Source organism: Mastigoproctus giganteus, chromosome 12 (genome assembly GCF_048544385.1).
Source record: "Mastigoproctus giganteus isolate SK-2022 chromosome 12, ASM4854438v1, whole genome shotgun sequence".
Taxonomy (NCBI): domain Eukaryota; kingdom Metazoa; phylum Arthropoda; class Arachnida; order Uropygi; family Thelyphonidae; genus Mastigoproctus; species Mastigoproctus giganteus.
The window spans coordinates 46,970,646-46,988,137 of NC_143586.1; the positions used below are offsets into that span (position 1 = coordinate 46,970,646).

A 17,492-nucleotide genomic window follows, 5' to 3' on the forward strand; every position below is an offset into this window, starting at 1 on the left:
GCTGATGGAATTCGAACTCTAGTCTTTTTTTATCCAGTGCTACCCATGAAAACAGTACAGTAATACAGACATTACTTTAATAAGGGTAGCTGATAAAAGTAATAATAGTTGCACTACATCACAAAGGTATTTCACCCCCCACCCCAAAAAAAAAAAAAAAAAGATAAATAATTTGTTTTTCTTTTTAAATATTTATACACGTAACATAGGCAAAAATATGTGCACATGAACATGTTTGAAAATTTTTACCATCACCATTTTTACCATTACCATCACATGGCTTTTTGAACAGAATTAATAAAAGCAGTTTCATTAAAATTACATGTAATTTTTATGTAATGAAACAAATTTTCATTTAAAAAAAAAAATTTGTTTATATAATTAATACAGACTATTAGTAAAAGATCAAACATACATTGGTATATTCCAAACAGAATTAAACACACCAAAAATTTTTTTTAAGAAATATGGGGGGGGGGGGGTCCTATCCGATGTACAGCAAACACCCTTATATACACCAACGAGCCAAAACATTATGACCACCAACCTAATATGATGTTGGTCCTCCATGTGCAGCCAAAACAGATCATACCTGGTGAGGCATGGACACTACAAGATTTCTAAATGTGTCTTGTGGTATCTGGTAGGTACCAACACATAACCAGTAGATCCTTTAACTCCTGTAAGGTCCAAGGTTGAGATGCCACAGATCGGAGTTGCTATTCCAAAACAAACCACAGATGCTCGATGGGATTGATGTCTGGGGAATTTGGAGACCAGGGAAATACCTGGAAGTTTTCCTCATGTTCCGTAAACCAGTCTCAAACAATCTGGGTGGTGTGGCAGGGCGCATTATCCTGCTGAAAGACTGCACCATCAGAGGGGAAGACAATTGCCATGAAAGGGTGTACCTAGTCAGCAATGATGTTTAGGTAGGTGTTAGACGTCAGAGTGCCCGGCACATGGATGACTGGCCCCAGGATGTCCCAGCAGAACATCGCCCAAAACATGACACTGCCGCCACTAGCTTGTTTTCGTCCTACGGTGCATCCAGGCGCCATCACTTCCCCAGGTATACAACACACATGCACCAAGCTGTCCACATGCAACAGGAAACATGATTCATCAAACCAGATGACCTTCTTCCAATCACTCAAGGTCCAGTTTCAATGCTCACGTGCCCATTGTAAGCACTGTAGCCAATGAACTGTGGTTAGAATGGGCACTGAGCAGCCCGCAGCTACGCAACCCCATTTTCAACAGGGTTTGATGTACTGTGTGTTGACACAGTACTCCTGTCACCAGCATTCCAATTACCAACGAGTTGTGCCACAGTCACCCTTCTGTTGCCACATACCATCCAGGAGAGCCTTCGCTCACCTCAAGCATCAATGAGCCATGGTTGTCCAACACCTCGCCGGCGGTTCGTGGGTTCCCCTCCTTGGACCACTTTCAGTAGGTACTAACCACGGCTGATCATGAGCACCCCACCAACCATGCCATTTCGGATATGCTCTGACCTAGTCGTCTGGCCATTACAATTTGGCCTTTGTCAAACTCGCATAAGTCCGCTGCCTTTCCCATCTAAAGAACAAGAGTAACACTGATTAACAGAGCTCAGTATCAGGTGTTTTTTATACAGTGTCCTGACCCGCACAATTGCTGTAGTTCACTTGCAGTAGCTTAGATTTGCATAATGACTCGCTGATCATAATGACTTGGTTCATCGGTGTATTATTTACTTTATATGCCACTTAGCTTTTTTGGGATAAAGGTCAAGAAATAGTTGAAGATTGTGTACTTCATAATTTTATTCTGACACTACACTGAGTAAAAAGAAAAAAAAAAGGATTAGTAATAGCAATCTTATAAGAAGAAAAAAAAATTAACTACCTCAACTCAGTGGACTCAAAAATGAACAAAAAAAGTTTAAATGAAAACTCTAAGGAAAGTCAATAGAAGAGCAAGCATACTTTGTAAACAAACACAAAGCCATAAACAATGTTTGTTTACTGCTATACTTCAATTAAAAGCTGATGCAGAACAAAATTGAATACCATATTTGAGGAATATTAAAATTCACATTGATAATTCTTATAGATACTTAAGTTTTTCAATTTTTGTGGAAAAATTGCACAAAGCACCTGTTAGAGTATTAAAAAGGATGGTGAGAACACAGGAGTATGTTAGGATGTCAATGCAATAGCCTTTGAGAGAAAATAAAAAAATTTGTTCATGAAAAAAGTGCTATTTAAGAGAAAGGACCACCCTGTATATTTCTGAAGTTATTTTTCAAGTCACAATATTTTCAATGAGAAAGAAAAAAGAATTAAAACATCTGAAAATAACTAAAACGTCTGTCTGAAAACTGCATGCATTCGATGCTTGGTTTGCTTGCTTACCAGATGAAAACTTGGAATTTCTAAGAAGAAACCATGCAGCTCTCATCTAAGAGTCACTTAGCCATGGTGAAAAGCCAATAAAAAATCCAGCCATCTAAGTGAGACTCAAAACCCAGACATTTTCCATTCAATGTAGAAGGATGGTGATACAACCCATGAGGCCATTAACAGGATTAATTTGTGCAAATTGTAAGGATTAAGTTTATAAATACTATTCCAAAAATTTATTTTAGCTTAAAAATATGGGATTATATTAAAAACATTTTAAACCATGGCCAAGTAATTAATTTTAGAAAGTTAATAAGAATGATTATTTATTAAAACTTGAAGACTTACTATGAAACCTGCATATATATCATTTTCCTCTAAACAATCATGTAACCAAATAAATTCTTCATGTTGTCTTACAACTGAAAATTCTGGCTTCTGAAACTCTGGCAGTGTAGTCTGGAATTTAAAAAGAAATTTAAGATGCAATGCGTTAATAAAAATAAGACTTAAGAAGTTACTATTTAATAAGAAAGTTTTCAAAAACATGAAAACAATTTGCTCTTTTTCAAGAAATCTGTTTAAAATTATGTCCTAACAACAAATAAATGGAAACAAAGCACCCAAAACATTAAAAAATATATATTTTTTTTTATAATTAAATGCCTGTCTATCTCTATCAGAATAGAGTGAAGAAAAAAGAAAATTCAAAAGATTACACTTTTGGAATTGAATTTATTTTGAATTATCATTGAAGTGACACATAATACTGTTGGATAAACTGTATATATTTTAAGACATTTTATTTGTGGAATGAAATCAAATTCCAGGTGAAGTCATAAAAACCTCTGTCCCATCAACGGGTTTCAAACCAAAATCATTCAAAACAGGCAGCAAGTAATATATCCACTATAATACATACAAAGAAAACCATTCCAGAACAGAGAAACAAAATGACTTCAGTGATTTTGAGCTTAAGATTGGAAGAATGATATTGTAATATCTAAAGAACAGTACACATTAATATTCTGATTTTTTTATTTATTAATTTTTTTTTTGCAGATGCAGAGCAAGTTTACTTCCTTACATGATTTTGCTTTACTAATACTATACTAAAATTAAAAATCTATAATCTAAAGAATGGAGCATGTGAGTAAGAGGCCAAATTCTCTTTTGGTAAGGTAAAATGAGTTTTTCTATATAGGTTTCAGGTATGAAACCCATTTAGAAAAATTCCCCTTCCAGTTTACTGTATCCTAAAGCAAGCCAGATTTTGGATTGGTTAATAATTAAGATATGAAGTAATGCCAGAGGTACAAGAAAGAGCTTAACATTTCTGATGCTAATTAAATTAGTTATGATATTCTTCACCAGGAAGAAAGGAAGGAATATAGAAATGTAGGTGGAAAAGAATGTATAATATTTCTGCAAGTAAGAGTCAGCTTTGCTAGCATTGAAATTAAAGTTATCAGCTTCTCCACTGAAGAATAGTCTAGCACATTCTCTTCAGTAAAATTTATATTCTTTTGAAATATGAAATTCATTACATCACATTACTAGTATAATGTTTGATAACAATATTATTTGTATGTTTGTTATCCAGGGAACTGGCTTTTGTTTCATAAATGTATAAATATTTTTATGTAATTTTGAAATAATAAAGCAAACAACCTTTTTGTTATTATTTTCTTGTCTCTTGACAATAAAAACATAAATAAGAATTGAGCAGATTACATCTGAACTAGTAAAAGTAGCTCTCCCAGGATTATCAATGCTGCATATTATTGGATATTGGTTTTGCCACGTCACATGAAATTAACCTTTATTATGAAACAAAAAATAAAGCATGTTATTTTCCTCTATCTGTCTAGACAGCTTTTGGGGGGGGGGGGGGAGGGATAATGTTGCAATTTTAAATTAGTACAACATTACCAAATAAACTTTTTAAATATAATATTCACATATAACCTTGAAACATTACCTTTGTATGGACTGTAAATTTCACCTTGTCCCGTTCACTCAAAGCATCAGAAATATCTACCACTAATGACTGGTCAGTGAGATCAATCGTATCTGATCGCATCTGTAAAACATTTCAATAGTTACAGTTTGATTACTTATTTGATTATACTTACAATTATAATTACAGTTTGATTATACTGCTCAACACATACAACAACTATAAAAAATTCTTCAAAAATGATTTGAAATCTGGAGAAATAAAAATCTCATGAAAGACAAATATAAATGAATGATATATAAAATCTTTATGAAAGGGAAGTATATCATGAGCAACAATATAATGAGAAGAATTTATATTACAAAAAGTCACCTGATAAACTATTTAAGTCCTCAAATTAAGCATTACAAACTGTGGGATACAAAATATTTGGATGGTAAAGGGGAAAAAAAAATTTTTTTTTTTTGCTTTAGTAAAGTTGGTAATACAAAGGCCAATGAAAGAAGCAAAATGCTGTAAAGAATCTAACCAAAAAGGAATTTCTTTGAGGACAGGAAGAACAAAAAAATTAACACTATTTACATGATTGAAATTCACAACACAAATATAATATAATGCATCGTTGTGTGAAGCTGTATAGCAACATGACCTATATATATATTTTTTCTTTTAATTGGTTTGCATTTCATTTCTATTTCAGATTTTGATTTTTTTGGATAGTCTGATTTAGAGTTCTACACAAGTCCATTGTCTTAGAACCACACCTGAATGACTAATCCATAACAAAAAAAAAAAAAAAAACACACTGACATATTAGGAAAATGTCTCAAGTTCATAATAACTGGGGGAAACTGAATAAATAAAAATATATTCAACAGTTTTCCAAGTTCAACTGTTTAAATGAAACAAGCTACAGCTGCAAGATTTGGAGAAAATCTTTTTCCCACCACTTCATGAAATGAAAATTTTCTTCATTTGTTGGAAACTGGTTTTGGAAATTTTATCATGATCATTTTAGCAGGTTTGAAACCTGCCTTTTATGCTCTCCTGAAATCCATGTATATAATATCAAAATTATTTTTTGCATCCAGTTCCTTTGTTACTGCATCATTATACCCAAATCAGATTGGTCAGACAAAAGATTGCCACTTAACAAATCCATGCTGTGACTGCAGTACAACTGCATTCCTGTCTGGATGGTCCTGCATTAATTCTTGAATGAGAGTCATTTTCCCTGCAACAGAAGTTAAGCTAACAGGTCTATAATTACTCATATCACCTCTTGATCCCCTTTGTGAATTAGGGATACATTTGCAGATCTCCAATTCATAGAGATCTCACCTGATCCTGAAGATGCTCTTATAATTATAGCTAAGGGTTTGCTTACCTCCTTTGCTGCCTCCCTTAATGTAATTGGATAGATCCCATCCACTCCAGGTGTTTTTTTTTTAAATGTTAAGCTTCAGCAATTTCTCTTCCAATTTCCTCTCAATTATCACAAAATCATTTAACTCCTATATTTTGGTGAATATCTGGCATTTCCCTTGCCAAAGAACTCATGCATGAATGTGAATGAAAAATACCTATTCGGTTTGTCAGTTATGTGAGCAGAATCATCAACAGTTAAACCATTGATATCAAGTGGACCAACGTGATTCAACCCCTTCCTTCTGTTAATATAAGTATTTGCTTGTCATTCTTTGCCAGAGAATGCTCTCAATCTGCCTTAGCTTGCCTAACTTCCTTTTTGACTTGATTACAGACTAGTTTATATCTACCATAGGCTTTTGTAATCACCTGATAATTTATATGCATCCTATGCAGTGGTGAGTTGTGAATATTTTAACAATGGGCTCGCAGCTTTTCCAACTTTCTACTGAGTAAATTTGATCGGTCACAGAAGTGACATCATCCACAGCTTCCACCAGAGGCACTTCCCACACTCCCATATTCTAATCCCACTACTAGTAGTGGGATTAGAACGCGTGACACATTTTTTCTGACCTCTATGATGTCTGAGTCAGGGGCAGATTCGGGATGGGGCTTATTATCCCCTTAACCATGCACGTAAGTGTATAGGTATGTTCCTAGGTCTATCTAAAAAAATAAAAATACCTGGTCGTCATGCCTCCCCGTACAATGATACCTAGTAAGGTAGTGTCTGGAGTTCTAACTTTAGAATAGTATGATGTCACAATGATACTTCCTGAAGTTACTACTGCAGCAAGTATGATTGGAATACAAGTATTTCTCAATTTCTTTTTTTTTTGTCTCATTTTCGTTACATGCAATTAACAGCTGCATATGTCACTTCAACTACAAGATCAGTAGTTTCAAAGATATTTCTGGCTTTCTTAATTGAAAAGGGAATTTCACTCGATTTTAAAGATACTGTCTTTGACAATATCTCTAAAATCATTAATTTTTATTTCATATTTTACAGAAAACCTAAATTTCTTATTCGATTTTCACCATCTTGTCACTGAGATGACATACTTTCATATTCCATGATTTCGAGTAGCATATGTTTAAAATTTCTTTCAATTCCTCGTCGTCAATGGTATCATTATTTTATTTATTTAATTTAAAATCACTCTTGTTACATTAATAATTTATCCTTTAAGGGCAAAACAATGCATTTAATAACTTGTCACGAGGCAATTTTTTAAAATTGTGTTCTTACTTTTGATTCCTTCAAATTCTTCCACTTCAACATTCTCTCAATTTTAGCTTCATAATTTCCTTCAGAATTTTTCAAATTAGCAATAGCATTGATAGTTCAAATAATTAATTTATCTGCTTTTACTATAGTGATTCTGTAAAGCTTCTGAAAGGTAAGAGAGCTCCTGCAGGATGTCGATCATTAGTGCTAAATGGTCAAGAAATTCCAGATTTAAAAGTAGACTTAATAATCCGGAATATTTAACTTCTGATTCAAAATGTTTGCACAAAGCGGGATAATTCCTCCAACCCACAGTGGCCTTAACACACGACCAATCTTTATAGTTTCCGCATAAAGTTCTTTAGCAATCATCCTTAATTCGTGCTGGTTTTTTTTTAGAAGATTGAGATATAATGCATAGTTTTTTTTTTAATTATGCCATTATGTTTAATTATGCCTGTATGCCATTATATTTTAGAAAGTTTTCTACACAGTGAAAGCCTTGACGAAGTTTCAAAATCTGCCAACATTTCATCTTCGTAAAATTTATATATCTTAGTTACCTCAATCTCCCCCCCCCCCAACATTGCTACTATCACTAGTTCTTTGAATACTGTGCAAAATGTCGGAATCACACAGATATTCAGCTACTGTGACCAAGTAAACAGACAGGAGAAATTTACTGGAAGGTATGGATCACTCACTTCTCCGAAAAACATATGCCTGTTTGTCGAAGTAAAGGGGAACCAAAACACAGGTTGACCAGAGGCTATTATCCTATCAGGAATCTTCTTAATCCTCTGACTGGCTATGGAAAGCATATTGACTAGCATGACTTCTCGGTATGTACTGCATAGTTAATCTCTTCTCTTTCACCCTTAATTCACACTTTCTAATTACCTAAATTGCCTAGAGGTCAGAGGTGAGAAAAATGCATACAAAGTTCTCTCGTAATCCATTTGTTATACGGAAATTTTCTTCAACGGAAACTATTTTAAATGTAATTACCAAGGGGAATTAAAAAAAAAATTCGCTATAAGGAAGTTGGTTAAACAGAGGTCCAACTGTAATTAAATCAAAAATGAAGCAAATTTTAAAATACATAACTGATTGACTGCACCATTAAAATTATGGGGATGGGGCCCTGCTCACCCCACTGTAGTTTCGGCTCTGGCCACTCAATAATTGAATTCGGGATTTCATTTGTAAAATAAATGATCTCAACAATGGGCTCTCCCACTATAGCTCACTGATCCCATGCATTTTTCTTCCCTGGCACAAGTCTCATCAGTTCATTTGACATCCATTTAGATTTAATGCCTGGATTTCTTAGTTGGTATGAAAAGTCTAGTAGCTTCTACAATTTGCAGTAGAAAGATATCTGTTACTGTGAATCACTAAACTAGACTAATGTATTGTTAACATGACAAGGCATGACACAGTCAGATCTCTCAAGCAAACAAAAAAAAAAACCCAACATTAGGCTCCCAATTACTCTAGATAATTAGAAAAATAAATTTGTCTGGATAATCAAAACCCCAGACAATTTGCAAAATAAAAGAAACGCTGATAAGTGTGACAAATATAAAATTTATTTTACATAAATATTTTTTGAAAAATGAAAACAATGAAGTTCACCTTCCTGCAAATGGTTCTATGTAAATTGTTTATTTGTTTGTTATTTGGTTTTAGGAGCATTAGCAACTAAGACCATATTGCTCCGGGGATATGCAGTGGTCATTCCCTGACCTTTCTGCATCCAACGTATTTGGTAGTCACGGGCTCAAAACCTGGTCTAATCAAGAAGCGCGTGCTACACACTGCTGCTCCTGCCCACCTGACTACGGAGGCGCCATGTAATTTTGAAGCATCAACATGCCAGTGAGAACAGAATCAATGTTGTTCTGTGTAGTCAAGTAGATTCATTCATTAATGAGCTGAAGTTTTCGTTCAATAGAAAACGTTTGTTTCAAAATGGATGCAGAAAAATCAAAAAATGAGAACATTAAAAAGAGCCATACTGTAATAAAACTGAATAATTGATAAAATATAACTACAGTGAGCTAGTAGGCAAAAAGGAAATGTAGAGATAAGGTTTATTGTCTACAAGAATATTATAAAATGTAAACAAACAAACACTTTAACAGACTAAGCTCTTCTTTTTGTTATTAAAACAGATTTCTACAAGGTCATTGAGACCTTGGTTAATCTTCAGCTGGATAACTGAAAGTACAGTATGTATTTAAATATTTAGTTGGGAGTAGTTTGAGTCTCAGAGAAAAAATGAGATATTAGTAGGGAGAGGAATGATATGTTTAAGAGATGGAGCCTTGAATATAAGAGGGCTAACATTCAAGTGAGAATTACATCAGCTATACAACAATATATCATTGTTTCAACTAATTAAGAGTACCAGTATATGCAGTTAACTTTTTTGGCAATTTACGAATAAAACGGTAAAAAGAAGACAGCCAATGAACACACATAACAGAGCAGGCAAGTCTTAAATATAAGCTCCAATATTTCTTGAATATGAAGTAACTGCAAAAACATTCACTCTCACAGAACTGCCAATCTGAAAGTACTAGCCCTTGAGCCCAAAGATTGTAGATCTAGAACACTGGCATGCAACTGTGGTTCTATATACTCCCAGGTGAGAGTACACAAACAAGTGTATGGGTCCACAAGGTGAGCTCTGCACATTAGATATACAATGAATGTGTTACATTAAAAAAATAATAATAAAATAAGCTTACCTGTCACTAATTCTGAAACATACATTGTTAGACTTTTTCTCCTACCATTTTTGGAAGTAACTTTTTAAGTGGCTGTATATCAAGTAGACAGACTGGTAGATATACTTTCAATTTTTTTTTGTGTGGTGAACCTTTGAGGCAATGTTTCATCAATATTTGTAACCTCACATAAAGTTTTTTTTTTTTTTTTTTTTTCCAGTTATGTTCTTTTCCAGTGCTGATATGTAAACATCTTTATTCTTTCAATGTTGGTACACTTGAAGAGGACAAAAAAACCTTTTGCACACTTCAACATTTTTTTTCACCAAATTCTAACTCATGGATAATTTTGACTTTTTTGCAAATAGACTTTCTTTTATTAGTACACATGTTTCTGAAGGAAGGGTTAATTTCTAACCGATCTGCATATAAAAGTTCTTAGAAGCCCGAAATGCATACAAAGTTCTTAGAAGTCCCAAAATAAATTTATGGTTCAGTGAATATAAGACAATCTGTAAATAAGGTAATGTGACAAGTGGAACACCACTGTACTACCATATAGCCCCAGTCCCAGGTCATAAACCGGACACTAATCCATGCAGGTGATTATAAAACTAAGTCATCCTTTTCATTTTCATCTATTCCAAAAATTGTGTTTTTTCAATGACCCGAACAATTAAGAATGTTTGCATAGTTACCAAAATTTGTTCGGTATATCTGTTGTTGTTTGATTTTTAGGAACATTAGCAACTAAGGCCATATTGCTCCGGGATATGCGGTGGTCATTCCCTGACCTTTCCGCATCCTCCGTATTTGGTGGTGACGGGCTTGAATCCCGGTCTAATCAAGAAGCGTGTGCTATGCACTACTGCTCCTTCCCGCCTGGCTATGGAGGCACCCAGTATATCTGTGTAGTATGCTTGTTATAACAGGAGTGATTGCATGGGAATACACGTAAATTAAAATCATTATGGTTTTTTGCTCGTTACAGCCGTGATCTTGTTATTTCAATGCTCGTTATAACAAAGTTCGAATGTGCGTGTGTACCTTGCTATACCCTCGTATAGCAAGGTAGTTAGGTTCGTATAGTGTTAAAACTGTTATACGGAACTAAGAACCAGTACAAAAATGGAAGTTACATTCCAAGGGCTAACAAAAATACGCCATTTCATCAACAAAACTAACAAAAATACACCATTCTACATTTTGTGTATCTTCTGCTCTCTTTAAAAAAAATCATTAATCTGGGTTTGTTTGCTTTTGCTTGATAGATCTTTTTAAATTTCATCATATGGAACTAAACATTTTTGAAGCTTCCTTTCAAACTTTGGGCTCCTTTCAGTCAAAGAATCTGGATTCAAAAAATAAGATTCTAATTGCTCGGCTAACTTTGTCTTTCTGTATGCTTTTTAGTATAAAATCTGGAAGTTCAGCATAATTTAACTGCACTGAATCCTCTGAATTGATTTGATCTGCCTCCAATGCCATTTCCATCAAATCCGCTTTACCAGCCTCTTTCTACCAGCAATTCTTGAATGTCTTCAGTAATCATTTTTTTAGGAGCATCTGCAACTAAGGTCATGTTGCTCTGTGTATATTGTCTATAAATTGCACGTTCTGAGGTCAATTTTCTATTTTTCTGGATGAAAAACTTGAGTAACTGGGGTGAAAAATGATGCTAATCTCGCCATGTTGTGAAAAAAGACCCATAAAAATTCCTCCTGTCATCGACGGGATTATTAGTTCTTTCCCACCCAGTGTGGGGAGGATGGAAATTCCACCAACTGTGCTACCAACATGGGCTTCAGTAGTAGTTTCATCAAAACCTTCCCCTCCTATCGACCTAGCAAGTTGCTACTATTGCACCTATTATGTTTTCCACTGGCTCGACCATATTTTCTGAAGTTGAAAGTATAAAGATAAAAAGTTAAGAAAAAGATATTAAATATCTTTTTCTTATCTTTATACTTTCTTCTTTTTCCCTGTTCGTAAAGCTACTGGTGCAATACGAGGGTGATACGAACTTTCCTGCTGTCCTTAATCTCTTGCTATCTTCGCCTACTTTTTATTTACACTTTTATTCCTTCCCTTGCCTTATTCCATTTGCTTGCACTAAACTTTAAATACATATTCTCCTTGAATTAATTCTAAGTTGTGTCATTTGCTTATAACCACTTAGTTTTGCATCTAGTTTGCACTATAAACACTATTTTAATTCTATTACCATTATACTTAATTTAATTTGCTATAAAGCATACACTGCATTGGGACTACCTTGTCCATATTTTGTGAGAGTTATACTACTTTACCCCTCTTTTGATCTATGTTTTATTCTTAAATTTGCTTATCCTGCACAGGTATGGACAAGTATAGAAATGCAGTCCTTGATACGTAATTAGGTGCAGTCCCCTGATGAAGTACCTGATCATGTATCAATTTTTACTTTTAGATAACATCAGATTTTAATTTTATATTTGCTCTACCCCCTATTTTTTGGACCTATAACCAAAATAACCTACCCATATCTGATGCTGACCAACACTCATTTTAATTTATTGCTTTATAGTTACCATCTCTCTAATTGGATTTTCAATTCAGCCTATCATTATAACAAATAGGATTTTCACATTCTCTTTTTTGCACCTACAATATGGACTTCCTTTTACTGCTATCCTTCTATTAGTTTTGGCATTTTGTGTAATTTACACTTCCATCTACACATTTAACAGACCTATTAATTCCACCCTGCACATATATTTAACTGTGGGGAGAAAAAAAAAAAAAAAAAGTTATTTTACAGCTGCTAAACATCAGATATTTTATTCTACATGTCACATGGAAGACTATTGTACAAGTTGGAGCAGAATGGTATTAAGGGTAAGTTGCTACAATGGATAAAAGGAGGTTGAGTGCAAGAAGACAGAGGGTGGTAATCAATGGGTGCTGCTCTTCTTGGACTAATGTTATTAGTGGAGTCCCACAGCGTTCGGTGTTAGGTCCACTGTTGTTTTGTATATTTATCAATGATATCGATGAAGGTATATCAGGCTTAATGTTGAAGTTTGCAGATGACAAAGGTTGGCAGGGTTGTTAATGACAGTAATGGCAATGTGCTACTGCAACAGGATCTAGATAATTTGGGCAGATGGGCTAAGAAGTGGCAACTGAAGTTTAACCTTGACAAATGCAAAGTACTGCATATGGGTAGAAGTTTGTTTGTTTGTTATTTGGTTTTTAGGAGCATTAGCAACTAAGGCCATAGTGCTCCAGGAATATGCGGTGGTTATTCCCTGACCTTTTCCGCATCCTCCGTATTTGGTGGTGACGGGCTCGAACCCCGGTCTAATCAAGAAGCGTGTGCTACGCACTGCTGCTCCTTCCCACCTGGCTACGGAGGCCCCTATGGGTAGAAGTAACCCCATAGAAACGTGCCAACTGTGTGGTACTACACTTAAGGTGGTAGAAAATGAAAAAGACCTGGGAGTAATTTTGCAGGCAGATATGAAGTTTTCTGAGCAATGCAGACAGGCTGCCAGAGCAGGTCATGGGGTTTTGTCAAGGATATATAGGAATTTTGCTAGCAGGGAAAAGGAGGTGATTATCCCTCTGTATAAGGCAATGGTCAGGCCATGCCTTGAGTACTGCATACAGGTCTGGAGGCCTCATTTTAGGAAGGATGTAGATTTACTTGAGCGTGTACAGAGAAGGGCAACAAGATTGGTGAGGGGAATGAAGGGATCCTCTTACCAAGAGAGGCTTAAGGTCTGCAAATTGCAGTGGCTGGAGACTAGGCACCTGCGCGGTGATTTGATTGAGGTGTATAAGGCCTTGAATGGGTTCAGCACGCTGAATTCTGATGGGATCCTTCCACTTGTTCAGATTACGAACCTAAGGGGGCATAAATTCAAATTAAGAAAATACAGATGTAGAATAGATGTGCGGAAATTTGCCTTTAGCCAGCGGGTGGTTAATTGCTGGAACAAACTTCCATCTGTCGTTGTGGAAGTTGATAGGTTGAATAAATTTAAGGAGGAACTGGACAGGCATTTGGAGGGAATGGTGTGATTTTTTTTTTTTTTTTTGGCTGATGCTGCATAAGCTCATACATTTGTTTTCTTGCATCACATGCCACTACTACTACATGGAATATATTATTTTAATATTTAAAATAGATAGCCATTGTTAATAAGAAAATATTTTATCAGTGCAGTGTTTGTTTCAAATAGCATGCTATGGGATTTTTTTTTTTTTTTTTTTAATTACAGTAAACTCAACACTCCTGCTTACAACTCTATCCCACTTTTAATGCTCTTTTCTTCTGATCCCATTTCAATCCTGTAAAAGTGGGGGATCCCACTAATGTTTTCCTGCTTATAATGGGACTAGTCCCTTCAGAAGCATTATAAACAGGAGTGCACTGTACTATTGCCATTAATGAATGTTTCATTTAATTAGTACTACTGACCAGAAATACAATGTAATCAAGAATAAAGTCAATAAACAAAGGGATAACCCTCACTTTTTCCTAGTGAATCTCACTGCAATAGCATGTACTCAGTGGCTTTCTTCATTATGTGGCACTCTACATTGCAACAGCAGTGAAATAATTTGAATGTTTTGCCAAGTGCAAGACCTAAACACCACACTTATGCTCATATTAGAAATGCAGTTATCCACAATGTCAAAATATGTACATTGCTAACATTTTTTAAACAAATAGAAAAAAAAAGGCTTTAAAAAAATTACTTGAAACACAGTTGTGACACCTATTTATTTCAAGATTACTTGTTTCCCATAAAACAATTAGTGTGGCCATAATTAAAATAAGTTTCTATTTATATTCTGCACAAGCAGAGTACAACTTCCTTCTGATTGCAACTTATAAAGCAGTACAACAGTTCACAGTAGCCATGAATTTTTTTTTTTTGTGATAGCATAGCATATTAACTAGCTTGCACACCAACAAAATTTGTGTGCTAGCCAATGTCTGTATGCATTATACCAGGATCACTACAAACGTATGCTGATCTGTGAATAAGGTAACAAATCTAAGTGAGCAAGAACAAGTGGTATAAAGAAGAAAACCTAACTGAACACAAAGTCAGATGTCCTTTAATCCCTAATACTGGGCTATATTTGTCCTATACAGTTCAGTAGGAAAAGTCACAGAATTATTTCAATACAGAGGTTGAAATCACTTAAATACTGTACATGTCAGTGTTAAATTTATCTTTGAGATATCTTGGACTCTCAGTGAAAGAGTGCTGGAGACTTGAATTAGACAATATACAAGTAAATAATGAAAAAATAACTGGATAGAATACATACATAAATTTAGAATATAACATAAGTTTAAAAGCTGGTAAATGATAAATTTAGACTGGTGACACCTGAAAATGCTGAGGCCAAAAAAAATGTAGATATCACAATGGGGCTGTAAACTATCCATAAAAAACAGAAAAAAAAAATTAACAGATGACCATTATGTCCTTATCATCGAAGGTCAATTTGTATAATACCATTTGTATAACACCTGAAATGCTGCAATTTCCATGCCTATTGTTGTCTGTTCTCTGTTTCTATTTGGTTTCTTGGGGGTAGTTATGGTCCCATTCATGATATTTCACAGTATTTGACCTCAGTGTTTTCCAGCCTAAATTTATCATTTATTGGCTTTTAAACTTATGGTATAACTTACCTTTTATTTAAATATTCTAAATTTATGTACATATACTGGCGAGGGCAACAAATGGATGTTCTTACAAAGAAAGGCTTCAGTTCTGAAAACTGCAGCATCTGAACACTAGGCACCTGCAAGACGATCTGACTGATTTGTTTGTTTAAGGCTTTGAATCAATTGAGCAAGCTCAATACTGATCGGATTCTTCCTCAGACTATGCACACGAGCAAGAATAAATTCAAATTGAGGAAGAATGGTTGCAGAAAGAATGTGTTGAAATTTGCTTTTAGCAGGTATTTCTCAACAAAAGGTGGTTGATTGCTAGAACAAGCTTCCATCTGATGTGAAGTGGATAGCTTAAATAAATTCAAGGAAGACCTAGACAAACTGTTGGGGAGGATGGATAGGTGAAATGGGAAGTTTCTTTTTCTGATGATGATTCTTTCATCGTTTACCACTACTAAGTCTTTTTTTAAACCTAGGCAATGTTGCCACCACCACCACCAAAAAACTTGTTAGTCAACACCATTAAGCTAAAATGCCCGAAATGCAACCATGTTATACTTGAATCTGATCCACAAAGTCAGATCCATAATAAATTATATAGGATCCAACACAAAAGAATCAAGTTAAATCATCTACATACAATGTGGAATTGTTAATCATAACAATTTTATATATACATAAACTAGATAAGTCTGCAGCCATTGTCAATCCACTGCAGGATGGAGGCTTCCTCAACAAGTCATGTTGAAGGAATGGACCATAATCTGCACCACTGGTCCAAGTGCGAGTTGGCAGATCAACAGTATTTAGCAGTCAGGGGCTTGAACCTCTGTCTACTCAATGAGCATGTATTATTGCACTCCCATTACTGACCACTTGGCTACTAAGACCATACACGCTATATACAGGGTGTTTCAGTTAAACGTTTCAGAACTTCTAAGAGGGGTAGGGTACATCCTGACAACTCGAAATCATATAGCAATGTGGGGTCGGAAATGCTTTCCTGAAGTGGTGTTGTACACAGAAGCACCATAAAAAGAAAAGAGACCGTAAGTGAGAAATCGTTTTAATAATACATGAAAAGAAGCAAAAGGTACATGGATTAAAGTAAGTGTTCGAAGTTTCTTCCACGGGCTACAATGCACGCCTCACATCTCCGACGCATGGACATCCGAACATTCTGGAATACTCCAGGCGAACTTCGAATTTCTTCGGCAGCTACTGCGATTCTTGCAACCAGCCCCTCAGCATTGTCAACAGGGGTGTCATAAACTAGCGATTTAATATGACCTCAGAAATAAAAATCAAGACATGATAGGTCGGGTGACCGAGCAGGCCAACGCACGGGACCATCACGTCCAATCCACTGTTGACCAAATGTGACATCCAGGTAGTTACGAACATCTCCGCTATAATGGGCAGGGGCTCCATCGTGTTGGAACTCATTGTCTGTTGCGTCGATGCAGAAATCTGTTCATCTCTCAAAAGTTGTGGCAATACTTGCTGCAGAAAGATCAAGTAGATAGGTCCGGTTACACGACACGGTAACAGGTAAGGTCCGATGAGGTGATCTCCCATAATACCGGCCCATACATTGACCGAAAAAAATCGAATCTGTGCTGCACGACGTTGTATTGCATGTTGGTTCTCGACCGCCCAGATATGGTCGTTATGCGTGTTGAAAATTCCTTCCCTTGTGAAGGATGCCTCATCGGAAAACAACACTTCAGCAGGAAAAAGGGGATTTGTAGCACATTTTCCAAGGTACCACTGTGCGAAAGCAATACGAGGTTGAAGAAACTTCGAACACTTACTTTAATCCATGTACCTTTTGCTTCTTTTCATGTATTATTAAAACGATTTCTCACTTACGGTCTCTTTTCTTTTTATGGTGCTTCTGTGTACAACACCGCTTCAGGAAAGCATTTCCGACCCCACATTGCTATATGATTTCGAGTTGTCAGGATGTACCCTACCTCTCTTAGAAGTTCTGAAACGTTTAACTGAAACACCCTGTATAGGGACATGAATATATTTAGTTTTGGGTTTTGTATTTGTG

At 35.4% G+C, this 17,492-nt stretch overlaps 1 protein-coding gene across 2 annotated transcripts in view; it reads right to left on the reverse strand.

Annotated features, from left to right (window-relative positions):
- Snx6 (sorting nexin 6) overlaps window positions 1-17,492 on the reverse strand; it is a 133,486-nt gene that overhangs the window by 93,625 nt on the left and 22,369 nt on the right. For both annotated transcript variants that reach the window (XM_090386905.1, XM_090386904.1), the window contains exons 2-3: window positions 4,372-4,473; window positions 2,739-2,849 (exon numbers count right to left, since the gene is read on the reverse strand). In XM_090386905.1, the coding sequence (XP_090243031.1) occupies window positions 2,739-2,849; window positions 4,372-4,473 (213 nt within the window). The remainder of the gene's footprint in view (window positions 1-2,738; window positions 2,850-4,371; window positions 4,474-17,492) is intronic.